At 39.3% G+C, this 23,860-nt stretch overlaps 2 protein-coding genes across 5 annotated transcripts in view; one reads left to right on the top strand and one right to left on the bottom strand.

The window, feature by feature from the left end:
* rsrc1 (arginine/serine-rich coiled-coil 1) overlaps positions 1-11,886 on the bottom strand; it is a 563,128-nt gene extending 551,242 nt beyond the window's left edge. For all 3 annotated transcript variants that reach the window (XM_068042148.1, XM_068042149.1, XM_068042151.1), the window contains exons 1-2: positions 11,779-11,886; positions 7,951-7,994 (exon numbers count right to left, since the gene is read on the bottom strand). The gene's annotated coding sequence lies outside the window, so the exon portion shown is untranslated. The remainder of the gene's footprint in view (positions 1-7,950; positions 7,995-11,778) is intronic.
* A 3,386-nt stretch (positions 11,887-15,272) lies between these two features.
* On the top strand, positions 15,273-23,401 carry shox2 (shox homeobox 2). Of its 2 annotated transcripts, none has more exons than XM_068041443.1 (5): positions 15,273-15,519; positions 17,868-18,076; positions 20,337-20,394; positions 20,778-20,866; positions 23,159-23,401. In XM_068041443.1, the coding sequence occupies exons 1-5, from the start codon at positions 15,273-15,275 to the stop codon at positions 23,399-23,401; spliced, it is 846 nt and encodes a 281-aa protein (XP_067897544.1). The 2 variants fall into 2 exon arrangements, with proteins under 2 accessions (XP_067897544.1, XP_067897543.1); XM_068041442.1 differs by having other exon boundaries at positions 23,123-23,401.
* The last annotated feature ends 459 nt before the right edge of the window (positions 23,402-23,860 follow it).

Below are 23,860 nucleotides of genomic sequence, written 5' to 3'. Positions count from 1 at the left end.
TTGACCAGCAAAAATCGAAGTGTGACATCACAGGAGGGCTGGTCAGTGATTGGTGGGTATTTCTTTCCTTCTTCCATGTCTCGTGTTTTTCTTTGGTTTTGGCCAAGTAATTTAAATCAGGCGACCTCTTTACAAGTTAAGAGTATACTTAAATAGGTTTTTTTCTTAAATACTGTGATCCAAATTAATTAATTAAATAGAATAGAGATGGCAGGGCAGGCGATGTGTTGCAGCTGTAGTATGTGGGAGCTGGTGGATGCCGGTGCGATCCACAGTGACCACATCTGCAGCAAGTGTTGGTTGCTCGAGGAGCTTTGGCTCAGAGTTGATGAGCTGGAGTCTGAGCTGCGGACACTGCGACACATCAGGGAGGGAGAGAGTTACCTGGATGCTGTGTTTCAGGAGACAGTCACACCCCTTAGATTAATTACATCCAATCTGGACTGTGGGCAGGGACAGGAGGGTGCGACTGCAAGTGAGGCAGGTATGGGGATCCAGAATTTAGCTTTGGAGGAGCCTCAGCCAGTGCCCTTATCCAATAGGTACAAGGTGGACGAGAGCACAGGCTGCAGGGAGGATGAGCAAACTGACCACAGCACCGTGGTTCAGAGTGCCATTCGAGTGGGGGGAGAAAAGAGAAATGTAGTTGTAGTAGGGGATAGCATAGTTCGGGGAATAGATACTGTTCTCTGCAGCAAAGATAGAGAGTCCCGAAGGCTGTGTTGCCTACTTGGTGTCAAGGTTAAAGACATCTCTTCTGGGCTAAAGGGGAACTTGGAGTGAGAGGGAAAGGATCCAGTTGTCGTGGTCCACGTAGGTACCAACGACATAGGTAGGACTAGGAAAACGGTTCTGCTGAGGGACTACGAGCAGCTCGGGCCCAAATTAAAAAGCAGAACCACAAAGGTAATAATCTCCGGATTACGACCTGAGCCACATGCAAATTGGCATAGGGTAAATAAGATTAGAGAGGTAAATGTGTGGTTCAAAGAGTGGTGTGGGAGAAATGGGTTCCGATTCAAGGGACACTGGCACCAGTACTGGAGAAAGAGAGAGCTGTTCCGTTGGGATGGGCCTCACTTGAACCATGCTGGGACCAGTGTCCTGGCAAATCGTACAACTAGGGTTGCAAATAAGGCTTTAAACTAAATAGTGGGGGGGAGGGTTCAATTGAAAGGAAGTTTGAAAAGTCGAAAAGCAACGAGAGAGCAGAGGTGCAGGGTAGTGAAGGAACATACATTAATCAGAGAGTGACAGGAAGGGACAGAGAATACAAGCACAAGAGTACAGCAGAAATTAGAACCAGAGTAAGTAAAAATGGTAAAAAGTCAAAGCTTAAGGCTCTTTATCTGAATGCATGAAGCATTTGTAACAAGATAGATGAGCTGACGGCACAGATAGAAATAAATGAGTATGATTTGATAGCTATCACTGAGATGTGGCTGCAGGATGACCAGGACTGGAATCTAAATGTTCAAGGATATTCAACGTTCCAGAAGAATAGGCAGAAAGGAAAAGGAGGTGGGGTAGCTTTGTTATTAAAGGAAGGGATCAGTGCATTGTGAGTCATGAAATAGGTATAATAGATGGTGATGCAGAATCAGCTGGGGTGGAAATAAGGAATAGCAAAGGAAAGAAATCATGGGTGGGAGTGGTCTGTATGCCCCCGAAGAGTTGCCTCTCTGTCGGACAAGATATTAATCAGGAAATAATGGAGGCATGAAAGAAGGGCACTGCAATTATCATGGGGGATTTTAATCTGCATATAGACTGGACAAATCAAATTGGCATGGGTAGCATGGAAGATGAATTTGTAGAGTGCATCAGGGATTGTTACTTAGAGCAATATGTTGCAGAACTTAACAGGGAACAGGCTATTTTAGATCTGGTATTGTGTAATGAGGTAGGATTAATAAGAGATCGCATAGTTAAGGATCCTTTCGGGGGAAGCGATCATAACATGGTAGAATTTCAAATTCAGTTTGAGGGTGAGCAACTCGGGTCTCAAACCAGTGTCTTCAACTTAAACAAGGACAATTACAGAGGTATGAAGAAAGAATTGTCTAAAGCAGGTGGGGAAAGTAGATTACAGGGAAAGTCAGTAGAGGAGCAGTGGCAGACTTTTAAGCAGATGTTTCATATCACTCAGCAAACATTTATTCCAGTCAGAAGGAAGGACTGGAAGAGAACGATGAACCACCCCTGGATAACAAAGGAAGTTAAGGAGAGTATCAAATCAAAAGCAAAGGCGTACAATGCGGCAAAAACGAGTGGTAGGCCAGAGGATTGGGAAGTTTTTAGAAACCAGCAGCGGATGACTAAAAAACTAAGAGGGAGAAAACTAATTATGAGAGTAAATTGGCAAGGAATATAAAAACGAACAGTAAGAGCTTCTCTGGCTATATTAAAAGGAAGAGAGTAGCTAAAGTAAGTGTGGGGCCCTTAGAGGATGAGAATGGGGAATTAATAGGGAACAGGGAAATGGCAGATAATTAAAATGAATATTTTGCATCAGTCTTCACGGTGGAGGACACTATAAACATCCCAACAATAATAGCTGAACAGTGTGCAAATGGGAGGGAGGAACTTGTAACAATCTCTATCACGAGGGAAAAGGTGCTGGACAAACTGATGGGACTAAAGGCAGACATGTCGCCAGGACCTGATGGCCTGCACCCAAGGGTTTTAAAAGAAGTGGCTGCAGAGATAGTGGAGGCATTCGTCATAATATACCAAAACTCATGGATTCCGGTAGGGGACCAGTGGATTGGAAAACCGCTAATGTGACACCCCTATTCGAGAAAGGAGGGAGATAGAAAGCAGGAAACTATAGACCAGTTAGCTTATCAGTCATTGGGAAAATGCTTGAGTCCATTATTAAGGAAGAAATAGCAGGACATTTAGAAAAACATAATGCAATCAAACAGTCAACATGGTTTCATGAAAGGGAAATCATGTTCGACAAATTTGTTAGAGTTCTTTGAGGATATAACAAGCAGAGTGGATAAAAGGGAAAAGATGTTGTGTATTTGGATTTTCAGAAGGCTTTCGATAAGGTGACACATAAAAGGTTATTGCACAAAATAGGAGCTCAGGGTATTGGGGGGTAACGTGTTGGCATGGATTGAGGATTGGCTAACACACAGAAGGCAGAGAGTTGGGATCAATGGGTCTTTTTCAGGTTGGAAAGCCGTAACTAGTTGGGTGCCACAAGGATCGGTCCCAGGGCGATTTACTATCTACATTCATGACTGAGAGGAAGGGACAGAGTGTAGTGTATCCAAATTTGCTGACAATACAAAAATAGGTGGGAAGGTATGTTGTGACGAGGACACAAAGAATCTGCAAAGGGATATAGATAGGTTAAGTGACTGGGCAAAAATCTGGCAGATGGTGTTCAATGTGGTAATCCACTGTTAGGTAATCCACTTTGGTAGGAAGAATAAAAAGGCAGATTATTTAAATGGAGAAAGACTGCAAAATACTGCAGTACAGAGGGATCTGGATGTTCTTGTGCATGAAACACAAAAGGTTAGCATGCAGGTGCAGCAAGTAATTAAGAAGGCAAATGGAATTTTGGCCTTTATTGCTAGGGGGTTAGAGTTTAAAAATAGGGAAGTCCTGTTACAACTGTACAGGGTGTTGGTGAGGCCATACCTGGAGTACTGCGTACAGTTTTGGTCCCCGTATTTAAAGAAGGATATACTAGCATTGGAGGCAGTTCAGAAAAGGTTCACTAGGCTGATTCCTGGGATGAAGGGGCTGTCTTATCAAGAGCAGTTAAACAGGTTAGGCCTTTACTCATTGGAGTTCAGGTTAGGCCTTTACTCATTGGAGTTTAGAAGAATGAGAGGCGATCTTATAGAAACATATAAGATTTTAAGGGGGCTTGACAGGGTAGGTGTTGAGAAAATGTTGCCACTAGTGGGGGAATCTCGAACTAGGGGACATAATTACAGAATAAGGGGGCACACATTTAAAACTGAGATGCGAAGGAATTTCTTCTCTCAGAGGGTGGTGAATCTTTGGAATTCTCTGCCTCAGAGAGTGGTGGAGACAAGGTCACCAAATGTATTTAAGGAGGAAGTCGATAGATTTTTGAAATCTCGGGGAGTCGAGGGTTAGGCAGAGCAGGCCCGAAAGAGAAGTTGAGGCCTGGGACAGATCAGCCATGACCTTATTGAATGGCGGGGCAGGCTTGAGGGGCTGAATGGCCTACTCCTGCTCCTATTTCTTATGTTCTTATGTAACACAACTGCATTCTTTAATGAAGTAACAGAGAGGGTTGATGAGGGTTGTGTGTTAGATGTTACGTATGTGGACTTTCAAAAGGTGGGATTATAGTGGCAATGGGAGCGTGGATACAAAACTGACCAAGGGGAAGAAAGCACAGATAGTGCTGAATGATTGTTTTTGCAGACTGCAGGAAAGTATATAGTGGTGTTCCCGAGGGGTCAGTATTGCTACCACTGCTTTACAGGACATAAACAGGCTGGTAAAATGGACAGACAGAAGGCAGATGAAATTTAACAGATAAGCATGAAGTGACGCATTTTGGAAGAAAGAATAAGGCATGGCAATACAAAGTAAATGGTACAATTTTAAAGGTGATGCAGGAATAGAGACTTGGGGGTTTGAAGGTGGCAGGACAAGCTGACAGCTGTTAAAAAGACATACAGGATTCTTGGCTTTATAAACAGAGGAAGCTTATAAGCATGGAATTTATGCTAAACCTTTATAAATCACTATTTAGGCCTCTGCCGAAGTATTGTGTCCAATTTTGGGCATCATACTTTAGGAAGGATGTCAAGGCCTTGGAAAAGGTGCACAGAATGACTAGAATTATACCAGGAATGCGAGACTTTAATTAAATGGAGAGACAAAAGAAGCTGGGATTGTTCTTCTTCGAGCAGAGAAGGTTATGGGAGGTTTAATAAAAGGGGGGGGGGTTCATTTATTCCATCATAATCATAATTTAAGAGAAACTGCTTCCACTGGCTGAAGGTTCAATAATTAGAACACACAAATTTGAGTTCTGATCTGGATGGTACTGCCTGAAAGGATAGTGGAAGTAGATTCAACCATAACTTTCAAAAGAGAGTTAGACAAATATTTGAAGGGGAGAAAATTACAGGGCTATCAGTAAAGAGCAAGGAAGTGGGATTACTTAGATATCTGTCCAAGAGCAGCCACAGGCATAAAGGGTGCATGCTCTCCTTTTGTAGTGTAAGATTTTATGATTCTAAGTACTCACTCTTTCACCCCATCTCCATAGATATTCCCTCATCAGATTGTTAGAAGACACATAATTCACAAGAAATTAATTAATTGGACTTTTACTCACAAGTAAAAGAACTCCTATAACACGTGCATTTATGTAATGTGCATCGAATAAATAGAACATTAATAAATGTTGTTTGAAGGTTTTCATGGTGAGGGCAGTAACGTTGAGTAAGACAATTTTACGGTTTTACACCATGTGAATTTGCTCTGAAAAGAGCAATTGTTTCTTTGGGGAAAAAAATCAGTGCTATCTGGCGACCCCTACTCAAGAAACACATCACTGCTCTGTAGCCAACATACCCCAACACATATGTATCAACTTACCATGAGACATAATAGCTGACCAATCAGCAGCAAGAACATCACCATGTCACAGAACACAATTAGCCAACCAATAGTAGAAAAAACAAGAACATGCAATGACCTATCAGCAGTAAGATCTCACCCACATTCCCGTTCTCCACCAAAAAATATAAAGAAACTGTTTCCACCCTTTTCAGTTATTTCTCCAGACGATGGGCAGAGTACTGCCCAAAATATCAAGGCCTGCCAGTTCTTCTAAGAACTCTTTTTCAAGAAAACAACTGCTCTTTTCAGAGCAAATTTACATGGTGTAAAACTGTAAAATCATCTTACTCAATGGTACGTTAAGAATTGTAAGGTAAAATAATTTTTGTTTTAAGCTTTCATTGTAGGAAATTGTGTGGTCAGTTCTTGCAAAAAACACAACTTGATCATCTTCGTTTCTCATGCGTTTTACGATGTATGTGTGATGGACACAATTTTTTTTAACATTTCCTCATGTGATAACCAATGCATAACCAGCACTATGATGCAGTAAAATGAACTGGTAAGATATGGGTTTACAACCAAGAGTTTCCCTCATAATACGGAGTTCCTAATCTCAGTCACATTACTGTATATAAATGATTCCCCACAAGGATAGAATGTGTAATATCTGGGCTACCCATCTACCTACTGAATGGTAGCGTAGTGATTATGTTACTGGACTAATAATCCAGAGAATGCAAGTTTAAATTCCACCATGAAAGTTGAATTCGGTTATAAAAATCTGAAAATAAAGAGCTGGTACAGTCCCACTACATACATTTCCTATACTTAGCCCGGGCAGCCACCTATAATTCAATTATAAAGGCTTAAAACACAATTAAGCAGGCTGCCTATTAAAGTCAATTCCATTTGCATTTCACACTTTGTTAAAGTGTAATTAAGTGCTCTTACCATTTACTTGAGCAACTGAGTGCCTCAGAACTGTGCACCCTTTTATCTGTTTTTAATAACTTAGGAAGAGCTGATTGAAGCCACTTTCTGCCTGCAGATGTTGACAGTGTGAACAGCTGATGGAGACTTTTGCATCAGATGATCTGTTGGTGGCTATTTAAATAAATCAAAATCCGATTTTGGATCAATTTAGCATCATGCAACATATTTACTACCACTTTTTAACTGGATGAGGGATCCGAGATCCTTACCTCCAAAATTTGCCTGATGAGAAGAGTGGGAGGGGAGGGGAGAAAGAAGGAAGAGGGACAGCACAAAGCTCCACCATCACCCTATCCCACTCCCCACAACTTCCTAATTAGCAACTCAGGCGTGAGGAAGCTGGCTCCGGATCCACTCAGAACCCAAACCGCTCACCTCCTCAACCCATGCTCAGCCAGACTATTTGTGTCTCAAAGGAACAGTGCAATTGATAGCAAGACCTGTCAGTCACAGGGCAGTGAAGCAGCCGGGCTTCCTCTCTTCATCTAACTGGACCATTTTTACATCAACTTCCTCAGTGTTTGCTGCCAGCCTCAACTTACCGCTCTTTCCTGCCAAATCTCATACAGATTTAACATCCATCGTCTGAGGGGGCAAATCGAATTCACATGAACAAGCGGTGCAGACTGTATCAATAAAAATAACCATGAAGCTGACTGACTGTTGTAAAAGCCCAACTGGTTCTCTCAGGGCTTTTACAGTAAGTAACCAGCTGTCCTTACATGGTCTGGTTCATCTGGGACTCCAGTCCCACATCAACATAAATTAGCTGCCCTCTGACATCATGTTGAAAGCCACCAAGCTGTATCACCAACTTCTCAGGACAATAAATGTTGGCTTTGCCAATGACTCCCACATCCCGAGAATTTTTTTTTTTTTTAAATGTTCCACCAGTAGCTTCAGAATTACTTGCCATGAATATAAGGGTGCAAGCTACTTTCCTACCATCTGAGCTGAGACTGATGCACAATATAAAGACAGGGAAGAAAATAACCCAAAATGATGGACCACTATCCCAACTATTTTCTAAAAATTGACCTTTGCAGGTAGGAAATATCCACGTAAAGAATGGCATCAGTGGGGAGAGAATAAGGCGTTCTTGTAAAAAGGCCCAATTACACAGGAAATAATTTCCTTTGTATTGTGCCAAAAATGAAATTTGTACCGCATTGTCAGTAGAAGAAATTCTTGCCCAAATGCATGGAAAGAAAGCAATATTAAGCAAAATCTATGACAACATGGGGAAAAATAAAAAGATAACAGTCTTGCATCATTGCTTAAAAAAAAAATTCAAAGCAATTGATAGCACATAAAAGAGAGTATTGCTATTTTCATATCCTGAGAAAATAATATTTCATAAACACAGTTTGAGTTTTCACTAACCTGAAATAGAATCCAAGTGTCAAAATAATTTGCTCCCAAGTATCCTAGAAAACAAAACATATTTTAGGATCTATTCACAACTGAGGCATTTAAATCCACCGACTAGTATTTGAATCTGGATACTTCAGGAAGGCATATGCTTTGATCTTTATCAGGTGGTGGTAAAAGAAACTTAAATCACTCCTTATGCACATTAGGGTTTCCATTTGTCACAGCACTGAAAAAATTCTTTAAGTGTAAGATATTTCTCTGGAAAACTAGTGCAAACTATTACAGGACAATTAGAAAAAAAATTAAGTACTTTCATTTATATAGCAACTTGTATGACCTCAGAACATCCAAATGTTCATACAAATTATTCAAATGTTAAGGTGTTTTAAAAAGGGAATTGCCATCTTGTAAGCCAAAAACTCTACCAAGTCAAATTAGTGGTATCCAAAAATGTGGACAGTAGTTTATTTCTTTAATCTCAGTTGACATGTTTTTGAATAGTTTCAAAGCTACGTCTGAAGTCAGATATTGTTCAATATTAATATTACAAAAATAGTAGTGAACATAATGGTTATTACATTGTCGAACATGGACTTGTATTTTCTCTTGCACAGGGACAGACTTTAAAAAGTGTTACCATTTATTTTAACAACAGCATTATCTGAACTGTAAAAACTCAAAAATTGATAAAGTCCTCTAAATAGAGTAATGTAATAGATTGACAAAGTCCTTTCACATGTAGAAAGTGGTTTAAAATTAGTCCAGAACAAATACTAACACCATACTCTCAGCAATGTTGTGGTGAATATGTGGAATTTTCACACACAACACTCCAATTTTTCCCCCAAAATTTCAGTAAAGCATACTATTCCTGCATGAACTTTTCAACCTCTATCTATCTGAACTGCAAAAAGCACCTGTTAATAAAATTATAGATTTTATTTTTCCAAACTTGTGGTTTATGTGCAGAGTTAGACAATATGAGAGTGAAGTACTGGGATGGTGAAAGCAGTCTCACCTCAAAAGAATGTTTGGCATTTTGTCATGTATTGGTATGTTATAAATACTGTGGTTACAAAAGCAGGCCAGAGGCTGGGAATTCTGCAGCAAGTAACTCACTGCTTGACTCCCCAAAGCCTGACCATCATCTATAAGGCACAAATCAGGAGTGTGATACAATACTCTCCACTTGCTCAGATGAGTGCAGCTCCATCAACACTCAAGCTCAACATCCAGGACGAAGCAGTCCACTTGATCAGCACCCCATCCACTCCCTTAAACATTCACTCTCTCCAATACCAGCACACAGTGGTAGCAGTGTGTACCAACCACAAGATGCACTGCACAAATTTGACAAGGTGTCTTCGACAATACCTTCCAAACCCATGACCTCGACCACCCAGAAGAATAAAGGCATCAGATGCATGGGAACGCTACCACCTTCAAGTTCCCCTTCAAACCACACAACATCTTTACTTGAAACTATATCACTGTCAATGGGTCAAAAACCTGGAACTCCCTCCCCAACAGCACTGTGGGTTTACCTACACTACATGGACTACAGCAGTTCAAGGTGCCAGCTCAGCACTACCTTCGCGAGGACAATTAGGAAAAGTTTCTGATGAAAGGTCACAGACCTGAAACGTTAACCATTTCTTTCTTCACAGATGCTGCCAGACCTGCTGAGTATTTCCAACATCCACAGTAGTTTGCTTTTATAAAAGGATTGTGGGTTTGGAAAGCAATAAAATTCACATTGGTGCATTGAGGGATTATTCTCCCACGTTCGAGCAAAGAAAGCATTTTTGACATTGAAAATAGTTTACTCTGCATCTACCCTTGCCGAACAGGTTTATGCTTGATGCTGACAGGGGGTAAATTTAAATATTGAGTATGCAAGTCTACTCAATATTTAAATTTACCCCCTGTCAGCATCCAAAGCTACTAAGTATCATCACCTCATTCCATGACAATATGAAAGGCACAATTCAACATGGTGGCTCCTCATCAGAGCCCTTTCCTATCCTGAGTGGTGTGAAACAGGGCTGTGTTCTCGCACCCACACTTTTTGGGATTTTCTTCTCCCTGCTGCTTTCACATGCGTTCAAATCCTCTGAAGAAGGAATTTTCCTCCACACAAGATCGGGGGCAGGTTGTTCAACCTTGCCCGTCTAAGAGCGAAGTCCAAAGTACGGAAAGTCCTCATCAGAGAACTCCTCTTTGCTGACGATGCTGCTTTAACATCTCACACTGAAGAGTGCCTGCAGAGTCTCATCGACAAGTTTGCGGCTGCCTGCAATGAATTTGGCCTAACCATCAGCCTCAAGAAAACGAACATCATGGGGCAGGACGTCAGAAATGCTCCATCCATCAATATTGGCGACCACGCTCTGGAAGTGGTTCAAGAGTTCACCTACCTAGGCTCAACTATCACCAGTAACCTGTCTCTAGATGCAGAAATCAACAAGCGCATGGGTAAGGCTTCCACTGCTATGTCCAGACTGGCCAAGAGAGTGTGGGAAAATGGCGCACTGACACGGAACACAAAAGTCCGAGTGTATCAGGCCTGTGTCCTCAGTACCTTGCTCTACGGCAGCGAGGCCTGGACAACGTATGCCAGCCAAGAGGGACGTCTCAATTCATTCCATCTTCGCTGCCTTCGGAGAATACTTGGCATCAGGTGGCAGGACTATATCTCCAACACAGAAGTCCTTGAAGCGGCCAACACCCCCAGCTTATACACACTACTGAGTCAGCGGCGCTTGAGATGGCTTGGCCATGTGAGCCGCATGGAAGATGGCAGGATCCCCAAAGACACATTGTACAGTGAGCTCGCCACTGGTATCAGACCCACCGGCCGTCAATGTCTCCGCTATAAAGACGTCTGCAAACGCGACATGAAATCGTGTGACATTGATCACAAGTCGTGGGAGTCAGTTGCCAGCATTCGCCAGAGCTGGCGGGCAGCCATAAAGACAGGGCTAAATTGTGGCGAGTCGAAGAGACTTAGTAGTTGGCAGGAAAAAAGACAGAGGCGCAAGGGGAGAGCCAACTGTGCAACAGCCCCGACAAACAAATTTCTCTGCAGCACCTGTGGAAGAGCCTGTCACTCCAGAATTGGCCTTTATAGCCACTCCAGGCGCTGCTTCACAAACCACTGACCACCTCCAGGCGCATATCCATTGTCTCTCGAGATAAGGAGGCCCAAAAGAAAAAGAGTATGCAAGTACCGATTATCACAACAACAAAAATTTTAATAGTTTATCCTGTGAAATCTTTTACAGATAAAATGTTGTTTTGAAACTGAAACCTAACCAAAAATATCAAAAACAACCGATTTAAAAACAGTGGTAGATGCAAACTGTTCCAAAACCTTTGACAATAAAGCTCACGTCTTGCTTTCTGAGTACCGGCAACTGTTTTTGTAAACAGAATTTTCAGGTTTGCATGCCTGAAATTTTGGCCATGTGGGGCCCTTTAATGGAGCCTCTACACGTTCTGGGCAGCGCAGCTCAACGGTTTACAAATGCTGCCTCAAACCAACAACAAAAAGCTACAAATCGCAGGCAGGAAGCTGCCCGGGGGGGGTCGACCCTCTGTCCGAAGAGGTTCCAACCCCCGGACTCGGAGTGCACAGGGCGGGCCCAGGGACTCGGCCTCCTCACACCGAACTAAACACACTGACAGAAAGAAAGACAGAGCGGCCACGGCAGAGGCGCCGTCTTTAGGCCTCGGTGTTTACACATTTCCCACTCTCAGACAGACTACGAGCAGCTGGACAACCAGCTGCCTATCGCTATCGACATTTTCTACTATTTATTTATTAAAAGTAAATACCTGCGCGAGCACTAGGCTTTAACTAAAGGGACTCGCCTACAAACCCCGGCGCAAGGACGCCGCCATATGCAACAGACTCACTCAGCCGACGACCGATCCGCTCCCCAGCCAGAATAGGGGAGAGAAATCGATCCCGACTCATCAATTGCTGACCCCGAACCTTTTCACCGCGAGCTAGTTCAGCTCGTGCTCCTGGGGAAGTTTTCAACTATCTCTGCTTTTGTCACGAGGCAATGTTACCAAGCTTATCGTGCAATGAACGCTCTTATAATAATTATTAATCAGAATAATTATTAGAAAGAAGGGTCAACTGCAAATCTTGGGTACACATGCGACGTTTTTTTCAAAAGGGGTCTGGGAGAGTCGAGCTAAAACAAGAAAAATGGATCCTCTCTCCAAAAGATGCTCAGCACACGAATGCTATTATTACAAAAGGAAACAAATCGCTTTGTAAAATCTACATTTTTATTACTCTGCTACTTTTAGTAGCTGAGCGGCATGACGAAGTCGTACAGTAGCTGTTTCATACATCATGAATTAATCATTATTTTTGCCTTTGCTTAGGGTTTGCTGAAAACTGGGCAAAAACACTCTTAGTGAAGTATATTTCTCTGTCAAACATTCACTTTTAGAAAAGATGGAATAGCGAGATATTTAGGTATGTGCGTTCGTATTTAAAAATGGCATAACTATTATTTTGAAAATGTAATAGCTGGCAATTGCCGTGTATTCCCAGTAGGATGTCAGGCAATTATGGGAAAGTTGAACATGGTTAAGTTTCAGTACGTCATCAGGACCATATTTAATGTTCTGGACAAAGGGAAAGTTATATTGATGCAGAGAATTTGCTCACCGGGGTGATGTGCACCATTTGTATTGTAAATTAATATGTTTGTCTAGCAATTTCCAAACTAATTGAAATAACTAAATATCATAAAATCCCAAGTGTTTATATACACTTAAAGCAATAAAAGGAAATAATAAACAGAAACTGCAATTTCCGCCTACTTATATTGTGATTCGTGGATTACCATAATGCCCCATTTGAAGTTACAAATATATGAGCTTCAATGTTTATCAAATGCTAATAATAGATCAATTAGGTTTCTTGGATGGACCAGTTTTATTCCTAAATACCTTCAGTGAAACGTGCATGAATTTGTGCAACGTATATTTTAAAATAAGAAAATTAATATATTTGCAATATATTAATACCAACAGCTATTCAGAATTTTAAACTAATCCCCAATCCATGAAGGAACTTGTAATTTCGCACACGCAGGTATTGTATAATGGTACCCGTGCATTTTCACACACTACCTTAAATTCGTGGGCCATTAATATTTCTGTGTATTCAACAACTTTGAAAACTATTTGTAGTTTATCGCTGGCGTAGTAAGGAAGACATATGAGAATTACAGCGCTATGTTTCAAGCGCCTGTGCCTTACCTACTCTGTCAGTAAGAATAAAGTATTCTGAAAAATTATAATGCATTTTGTTACAATCGTAATAAAGAGTGTTTCTCTGTAAAGTTCTGAACATCACTGAAATTATGTTCGTTATTTGACCGTTTAACGGATTGCAAACTTTTTAATTTATTTTGTCAGAATTGCAGTATTTTATGCTATTAGTGAACAGAAATTGCAACATTTTGTTTATTTCACTGAAACAAATTTGTTCATTTGGATTTTTTCAGACATACTTTATTAAAACAATTAATCTCCATATGAAAGTTAATATAATTATGAATTAATCGCTCTTTTCCCCAGGTCGTTTTCTTATTAATTAAAATTGCAAGCAAAATTTATCATATCGCTTTTGAAGAATGGACAACATAGACTATATTTAAATTAATGCATCCCTATTGTAAGGTACAACACAATTTTAGTTCAAGTCATTCAGATCAGATAATGCATTGAAGAGACATAACAGTTCAGGTCCAGTTTCATCTTTGTGATAATTTGATGTATTTTCTACGAAGGATCGAGGTTTCAGATTTGCAATGTTAAATTGATGACCAATGGGTGAGAAATGCAAGTAATCGGTCTAAATGAGATACAGTGTAAATAGTGTAATTAACTTGCTGGATCAACAGTGCAAAGTGTTAATCTTTAAACCATAATGAAGTATTTGTGAACTGATGGCCCTGCTAATGGCACAGATTAAATTACTTTAGGTTCAGTCAAATACGCATGCCATTGTCAGTATTTAAGTGAAAAAATAGATCTGCATAAATTGTTCTCTACGAATATTACAATAAACAAATTATTCTTCGGTACTTCTAAAATTCCTAATGTTTAAAGCTTTGCATTTAATGTAGAGTCCGCATTGGACAAAGACCTGATGAATAGATTTGTTTTCGTTCATTACCTTGCTCAGGCACCGCCGGATTATTTGAATGATCCACTTTATACTTCCTATAAAGTATGCAGAAAGTATGAATACTGCATAAATAACGACATATAAAGCATCTCCACATACATTGCACTGGCCGCTGGATGTCTGTATAAATTGACAAGATTTAAATGTGTCCGGTTCCCTCAAAAAAATTTACATCGAAGATACCAGTCAAGTGTGTTTTGCCCACACTTTATTATGTACAATATCCGCCAACTGAAGATTTAAAGCAACTTTAAGAAAACAACGACAATGACTTAAGTGATGCATTACCTTTTTTTTGCATGTTGCTGTTTTCAGCAACAATATAGAAACGTGACCAAATTCGAATTATTTACAATGTAAGTATGCATTTAAAGTAAATTAAAGCAAACAAAATGACTATGAAGCACTTGACCCAAACAGGATACGATTCAGAAAAAAAAAAGATTAACAGGTATTTCATAATTTATCGTCAAGCAAAATTACGTATGCATTTTTAAAAATCTTCCATGGGTGCGCGTGTTTGTGTAAAAATTCTGCTAAAAACGTTATGTAAGCTGTAAATAACATTTTGATTTACCTTAAGCAAATCAAAAGTTTACCTGATTTTAGCGTGCTTTTTTTGGTGTTTTAATGTCGCTGGCTTTGGGGACGATCCATTCACTGCGCTCTACGCTGTGTCATTGCTTTTGGCCACACCCCAGTGCCATCCCAGCTCCCCCGTGTTTAGCTAAGTAATAACAATAGCAGTAATACTCGCTAATTAAATTAATTACGAATGCTTGTCAGTGGTGGATTAATGGCCAATAGCAGCCGCTAGGTATGAGTTGCAGCCCAGGGGCTGATGATAACTGTGTTCCAGGAGTGGGGACACATCAAGAGTACAAGGGGAGGTAATTGCTGAGTACAAGGGGCGCAGCTGGGCAAGCATTGCAAAGTATAAATAGTCTGACTTCAATAGCACATCAGTACTAGATCTACATCTCCGAGCAAGTCGAATTCTGGAAGATCAGGTTTGCATTTCAACTCCAAGACGACGTACCACAGAGAAATATTGCACGGTTGATGTATTGAAAAGAATAAAAAAGACAGGGACATATTCCTCAGAACAGCAATGGAAGAACTTACAGCTTTTGTTTCGAAGTCTTTTGATCAAAAGGTAAAAGAAAAGAAGGATGGGATCACGTATAGAGAAGTTCTGGAGAGCGGGCCTGTGCGAGCTCGAGAGCCGAGTATCAGTGAAGGCAGCCGGGATGAAGTGATCAGCGCACAGCGAGGGGCTTCTCGATCCCCGAGCAGTGAGCCAGAGATCGGGCCAGAGCGACCGCGGGACAGCGGCACTCCAAAACTAACCGATCCTGGTAAACAAGCCTCATACTCTTACAGATGGTAGTTAGCGTGACTTCAGATGACCCGCGTGGTACTATGTCAGTGTTAGAATATTTTATTCATTGTCATTTCCAACGATATCATCCTTGTTATTAAATGCAAAGGCTATAAGCACATTTAGATCAAACTACAGAATACTGTTAACATGCTAATTTAAGTTAGTGGTTTTTTATAACTCAAGTACATTAAATCATAGTGGCAATATAAGAAGGGTGTTTAATTACTACACAATCAATGATTTAAAAAAATAAAGTGGAAGATGCTTATTGATAAGGGAAGCGAAGTGTGTCCGGGATAATACCGAGAGGACAGGATGTTTACAGAAGGATTCGGTGACGCATGCAGTTCAATCAAATATCAATTATTGTGTAAAACTTAATAGCTTCTTCTGGTTTCTGTTTTTAAAGAACGTGCACTTTCGCTTGGTATCAGTTTTAAATAGATGGGATTTGGTGATACTCAGAATAATGTCGTGGAAGTGTTTTATAAAAGGAACATTCAAAGCCAGTTGCAGTACTTTGCTTTTAATAGATGTTTAGCGATAGGTAGATGACAATGACGGAACTAATCTTGTTGATATGTTCACACTAGACGCTGTACAACTAAGTTTGTTTTCCCTTGCTGAAATCGGAATACGATTTCAGAGCAACGTCCGGAAATGGTTTACAAACAAATACTGTTATTTTATATGGGACGCCATTTATAAGGGCACTTATTACACAAAACACACGCTCACGATACTTTACAAACTCTATTTCACAGCATATTGTCGTTTTGTGGAGCCTAAAATGAATGATTACCGAATATGATTTCAGCAATGTAAATACAGTACTTACTAGCCTCACAAACGGTTCATTAATCATTTTATGATATTTTCTTCGGTAAATTAATTTACGATAATAAATGAGGTTCTCATGGTTAAATAAAATGAATCAGCTCTTCTTGATACATAAATGTTATTACATTTTAGGTGTGGACAACGTTTTCAATCAGCATTTTTGTTGGGGCGAAAATTATTTTCTTTTCTTTTTATCTGTAAATTGCAACGACAAAAACCCAACCGCTTACATCTCTCCCGTGTAACGTGCAATGCTTTCACGCCTTAACGTTGTCCATAATGTGTGGCACAGTGTATTTCTCATCACTCTTTATGTACACATGTATTTGACAGATGTTGCTCCACTTAGAAACAAACGTACTGCTCATTCACAAGACAATTACAATAATAGCACTAGTGAGGAAGTTTCCGGAGCTTCAGGCAACAAAGTGTATTAATGCTCATGTAATTGTACAGTACTTTGTAAATATACTTTACGATAAATATCAACGCGTTGTATTTTTATTTCGTTAAAAATAAATTATTCTTTCAAGCCAATATAGTACGAGCATTTCAGAAATCCGAACAAACGTCGTTCTGGTTGAGAATGTATTGTCCTAAATAGGAAAGGTTGTGAACACTATGTGTCAAACCTGGTTAATCTGTCCGTTGTATCACTGTATGAGAGGCCGAACTCGCTGTATTTTAGGGCTCTGTTTATGTATTTCGTAAAAAAAAAACGTGATAACCAAATTTAAACTCCAAACGTCTGGAAGCTTTAATTTTATAATTTCCACAAAAGGTTTCAAAATATATAGTCACGAAACATAATAGTACGGTTATTCACAGTTGGTTTCTTTGTTACCATCTAACGCATTTTGCAGCTTTTGATTCTTGACAAATAAGGGAATGAGCGAGCGGAATTTAACAGAGAACAAACGCTATGTAAATTTATAATAATTTATTTAGAATATTTAAAGTAGTTTAATTAAATGTGCGCTTCTCTGTCTACAATGGCAAGTTTACTGAATCAAGTTTATTTCAATAAGTGATATACACATCTTTAATACTCAAAGGTGCAGCCTATTATATTCAGACACAATCCGGCCGACGCCACTGAACATTGAAGTTTATTATTAAGTTGGTGTGTACTTGTATAAGAAAATTATGAAAGCAAAAGATTAACTTGGACAATAATAGAAAATCATCCTGAATTTTTAAAAAAACCTTTTTTACTGAATGATGAGCTTTCTTTTAAAGATTAAAGCATTGGCTCGTGGCAACGGTAAGAGCCGTACGTACACAAACAAGTGTACGCTGGAAAAGACAGAAGTTGAATTATGTTTAAAATTAACCATGTTTTTTTAATTATAATGGAAGCAACTAGTATTTTTTTAACTTCATATACCTGATAATCTTTGTATATGTTCGTTTCAAGACATTCTTTTTGAAATCCGTACCTTAAACAACAGTGTAATTATCGCGTGTAATGGTCATTTATAGGAAGTGGTGATATTAAAGAGAGAAAAGAAGATGCCAAACCAGTAGAAGAAGAAGCGCAGACAAAAATTAAGCAACGGCGAAGTCGGACTAACTTCACGCTGGAACAGCTAAATGAGCTAGAGAGATTGTTCGATGAAACCCATTATCCGGATGCATTTATGAGAGAAGAGCTGAGTCAGAGGCTGGGGCTCTCAGAAGCCAGGGTACAAGTAAGGCAAATATTCCCTTTTACACATTCATATTGGAATATAGCAAATATCTATATCTCAGTTGAATTTGGTACGATAACTCTTTAATATACCGAGTGAGAATGATTTCATTATTTATATTTAAGTAAACGTAGTGGGTTGCACTTGTGTTAGAAAGAAATACAGTACTATACTTATGCACTTGGTTTTACGTGCAGAGGAATCAAATTAGAACATCTAAACAACAGGCTCAGCACACGAAGAAAATGATTTATGTTTACATAAGTGATCCTTCAGATGTCGACACTGTATGCCGCTCTGATGAATTAAATAGGTTTGTGTCGTAAGAACTGATAATTAATTTACTGGAAGTTTCGGAGAAGTTGTGGTTGATAGGCCAGCGGCAGCTGCAGCTGCTATTGGGAAATTGCTATCATGCGCCCTCTGTTACAGTACCATCTGCATCAAGCTGTATAGTATTCTTATGGGGGTTTCCAGCTTGTAATACGATAACGAGGTAAACTTAGCAGCAACTTGACCTGAACAAATCGACCAGCGTTCAAAACCATCAAACAGACCTACAAACTAAAATGATTGTGTACAGAAGGAAAATAAAACTATTTTTATGATCGCTTTACGTACTCCTTGTTGTGGTTTCGCCGAATATAATAAAATAACATTTTCCAACAAATTCCCATTTGACTCGTGCTAAGTATAGATAATTTTTCATTATTGCATCGCAAAAGGCGAGAATAAACTTAAGCTGTTAAATAGTGGCAATACCAAGGAGCTCTTTGCTACGAATATTTGAATTGAGTTATTTATTAAAAGTTGTATAGCGCTGTATTGTCTCCCTGTCTTTCATATTTATTGTACATTCAGGACTGCAAACTGCATATTTCAAGAACCATTATACCTTTTCAAACCATTTTTAAAAACTTGCACTATAACAATTGTAGCCTTGTAATAATCTGTCTTCAACAGCTTTCTTATCACCTATTCCAATTCTCTTAGAACAATTATGTTTATTACTATAGTCGTTGTTGGTCACATTGTAACCAATATCGTTCTAAAAGTCTCCCCGCTGACCTTTACTTTTATTCTCTGATGCAAAAAATTCTACTCCCTAAGTTCAAATGTGCATGTAGAAAATCAGAACTCTGAAATCAAGGTAAGGAGATTAGATTTTGATACAGTAATCATTGAAGAGCCAAACAACACTAACTTTAGCTGCCACGTAAGGTCATTGTAGTTTCCACGGTATAATCGTTTGCTGTTTTGATTTGGACCGAAAAAATATTGTATTAGGATTCATTGGAATAAAATGGAGGGAAAGGTTTTCAGATGATTTTAATACGCATCAAATTGTATTTGATTTTATTCAAGTTGTTGAATCGTATGTTAAACAAATAATATGTTTGACTACAATATCTTCTGTTGTGCTTTGTCTAAGACAAACACTGAGGTCTTAACTCAGTTCCGTTTGATGGAAAGTAAATTTGGCTTCACAATTCCAAAATGCACCAAAGTTTTTCTGCCAGTATATGTTTCTGGGAAACTTCCTCATGTGATGCTACTTGCAGATAAAAATTATTTCGACATAGTACATGCATAATTTAACACCAGACTTTCATCCGAGGATTGCAAAGCAGCTTAACATATTAATGCGGTATTTATTGTATGGGTTTTAATCTGTGTCCTTGTGAGCATTATGTTGCCTTGCTAAAATCAACAAAGGAATAAACATTCGATTTTATATATATATATATATATATATATATATAACCTTTTTAATAATGCTAATTACCCGGTATCGATATCATTTGGTATCAGGAGAACATTTTTTTTTCTTGCAGATACTTATTTTATTTTAGTCTGCTAATGAGCAGAACCTTATTGGATGGAGCTCATTGCTCCAACGTCAGAGCCATTATCGTTGTAGTATTAGATATCATAAAGTGTATCTAGTTCTTCTGGGATGGGAACATATACCAGAAGTGAAAAAGGGCGTAAAATAATTGCTCATGAATCAATAAAAATTAAGAAAAATAAGAGCTAATATGTTTTTGGTTGTTTTCAGCATCTTTCCCCCAGAAGAAATTGCCATGCATCGTGTATGTAAGAGTCAGATAATTAAAATAAACGAGGTCAATCACATTAATAATTAATAAGTCCGACGGGATATTGCATCGCATAGTTGTCAGTTTGAACAGTCTAACTCGTACATCTGAGATGCAGCTGCCAATCATTGTCATTAAATTACTTCATTTTTGCCCTATAGGTATGGTTTCAGAATAGAAGAGCAAAATGTCGAAAGCAAGAGAATCAACTTCATAAAGGTATGTTTGCTAAATTACAGAATCGGCGATGGTGGCACACTTAATCTTAATCATTGCCAATATCCTGACGTATGCAGTTTAATATATTGATGTAAAATTTAGATGTGCTATGTCTTCAACCAAGGTTAGGAGCCCACGATTAAAGGGGTACATTTTAATCTATATCTGGGGGAGGTGGTGTGAACAAAAATAGTAAACGTTACATTCATTCATTATTCATATATGTAACATAGCTTTAAGCAGAATTATTATGTTTATTTCATCATTATAATAGCAATTTGGTCGTTGTATCCGAAGTCACAAAAACTAATTAACAGTAGCGGGTCCATACCGTGAGGTGAGAACTTTCACTTGGATTTGAATTTCATATTTTTCTGTTGTAGGTGTACTTATTGGAACCTCCAGTCAGTTCGAAGCTTGTCGAGTCGCACCGTACGTTAATGTGGGAGCCTTGAGAATGCCATTTCAACAGGCAAGTATAAATCTACCAAAACCGATTGCATACAAGACCCGTTAGTGAAGATATAATACTTTTAACTTTTACACTCACTGCTTGAATAAAGGTTATTTTTGAAAGTAAAATACCACTGAATGTTTTCCAGGAACGTTTTCCTAATCTTTCAGAGCAACTCTGTTCATATTATTGTTAACATGATATTGATAATGAAGAGGTGATATCAATACCTCTCCTTGGACGTCGTCCCAAAGGTGAAAACGTATTTAATAACCATTGAGGGGAAAGCAAAACCCATGGGGGTTTCCCGAGATATTCTGGGTGTTTTTTTCAGTTCAGTAAAGAATAACCATTTTCAATTAGTTACATTTGATTATCGCCGAACCACCCGTATTATATGACGTGTTCTGCCATATTACCCATAAGTGCTGCAAATACTGCAACATGGTTAGTTCAGTAAGAAGATTGGTTTTTCATGTAAAAATCTTTGACTAATCGCAGTGTCTTCACTTACGAAGCTTTCAACCAGGTGAAAGGACTCCCATGTCGCAAAACGACCTTTTATTTGCTATGCATCTGGTCCATTGAATTAGATTTGAATAGCACTACATTTTTGAGTTGCGCTCTGTCTGGAGTTTCATGATGCCTGACAATGGAAACGGAGTTTTATTCCTTTGCACACATTTACCTTAAAAATGTAATCACTCAAACATTTTTAAACTTATTTTTCATTGACAATGTGTAAACGTTTACCCAGTTTGTCTCCGAACAGTCATCAATTTGTTTTAATATACACAACTTTCACCCCTCTATTCCATGAGGTAGCAGCGAATGCTAACATAGGTTTTCACCAACGCTGGCAATACTGGACGATCTCCCCAGGTGTCGTCTTCATATTTGAACCTGCACATATATTTGCAGATTACGTTGACTTTTTGGGCATCATCCCAAGTCAATACACCTGTACCTTCAAGTAGAATTTACTTGATACAAATCGGAAGCCAATTCAGGCTTAACGCTCCCACCCGGCATTAACAAGGCTTTGGAACCTTCTTGTTTTGTGTGACTCAAGATCATTTTGTGCACTTACCCACTACGCCGAGCAAATATTGCTTGAATGCATGTTTATTAGTTCTGCTTTGATTCTCTGTGCATTTGTGTTACATGTCTAACGATTTGAATGATCTTCCTCATTCTCACGTACCCCTATATTCTAACAGACTGGCTTTAAACTTCTATCAATCTCCTTTTCTCTGTCCATTGTAAAAATGATCTCCCTACGATAATTTGACGGCTAAATTGAGCATGTTATTGCTTCCTCTCCTGTCTCCTCCTTTGAGCTATTGTGAAAGGATAACGCAACAGATTAGAATCCCCTCAGAGACCCATTCTCTGAGTTGGGAATAGAGTATAATCCGGGGGGCTCAAAGTAGTTGGGGTACCAGTTCCAAAAGTCAATTTTTTTTCTTAATAACTTACGGAACACTCCAGCAAATGAAGCTAAATTCCACGGTTGTCTTCTCTTCCCTTACCCCTTTAAAATTGACGTTTCCAATTGCTTTTCAAATACACTGCTCACTGCCAGTGAATTTCTACAAAGTTCTTCCGTAGTTGCGAGTAGGGGAGGGCAACGTGTTCTTTCAAGTGTTCCTGAAGCTTTTACACTTTGCAGTCATTATTCTGTTTTAATTTATTTTTGGTTAAAACTATTTGCATTGTGAGACGCCCTGGAGTGCACAATTTGCTGCACTCCTGAGAACATGCTGTAACTCACTGGCGTCTTTATCACTTGTGAGGTAAAGTTTCCTGGGAACAATGGAGTACAGCTCATTGGTATTGGGAAGGCATTACATTTTCCACAACTTATGAACCCACCATATTGTCCATATGATGACTTTGTTCGAATGGTAGAGCCGCTACTTATAGGAAAATACCTTATTTATCCAATTAGACAGCGGGGAGGTGGAAATTATGCAACCACTTTACTGTCTCTTTCAATCCCTCACCAGCCGAAGTTTAAAAAGTCTTATTTTACTCTAAGTGTTTACACACCTTCAAAAAAGAAGCTAGTAATGTGATAGTCTCAGGACTGTGTGCTGTATTTTCAGTGCTTCCCCCGTTCGAAGTAACAGTTAGAGAGGACAGTCCAGGTACTAGACCAATTCAGTTTAATCATTTCTTTTCCTTCTCGTCTAGTGCACCAACACCTTTTATTAACGCTCTCGCTATTACGAAGGATGTTTGAAATAATTTTCTCTCCTTATTCTGTTTTAGGAGAATCATTGCAACATGACGCCATTGTCCTTTCAGGTCCAAGCACAGTTGCAGTTGGACAGCGTGGCGCACGCGCATCACCACCTCCACCCACACCTGGCTGCACATGCGCCCTACATGATGTTCCCGCCACCGCCCTTCGGTTTGCCCCTGGCCACCTTGGCAGAATCCGCTACTGTGGTGGCAGCGGCAGCAGCAGCCAAAACCACCAGTAAAAACTCCAGCATTGCAGACTTGAGACTTAAAGCAAAAAAACACGCTGCAGCATTAGGCCTGTGATCTGAACAGGGATTTCAAATACAATGGTTTTAGAAAAAAACCCTCCAAAGGAGGAAGGACGCGCAGCTGGAAAAAGTTCAGAAGTGAGCTTTCTGCGAATTCATTTTAGCACAACTTTACTTGATAACACAAGGGGGCTGGTCTCCTATAGCAAAATGGAAATTCCTGACGTATACTTTTGCTTCCCATAAACCATTGGAATAATTATTCAGAGGGGGAAAATGGATTTCAAATCTGTGTGAGTGAATCGTTTATGAGAGTCAAGAGTGAACAATCAAATGAAATACGAAAAATTACACTTGCATGTATATTATACTATTTTCAATGACGCTTATGTCCTTTTAAGTCGGAATTGCACTTGGTTTATGTTAGATGGAACACATCGTTGCTTATGCAAGTGTGGAGACGAAAAATAGTTTCAAAGATTTTCATTTTAGAATTTTCATATGTGCTATTTTA

The sequence above is a fragment of the Heterodontus francisci genome, chromosome 11 (genome assembly GCF_036365525.1).
Source record: "Heterodontus francisci isolate sHetFra1 chromosome 11, sHetFra1.hap1, whole genome shotgun sequence".
Lineage (NCBI taxonomy): Eukaryota > Metazoa > Chordata > Chondrichthyes > Heterodontiformes > Heterodontidae > Heterodontus > Heterodontus francisci.
Note: the sequence above shows the minus strand (reverse complement) of the source record. Positions and strands in the feature narration are given on the sequence as shown.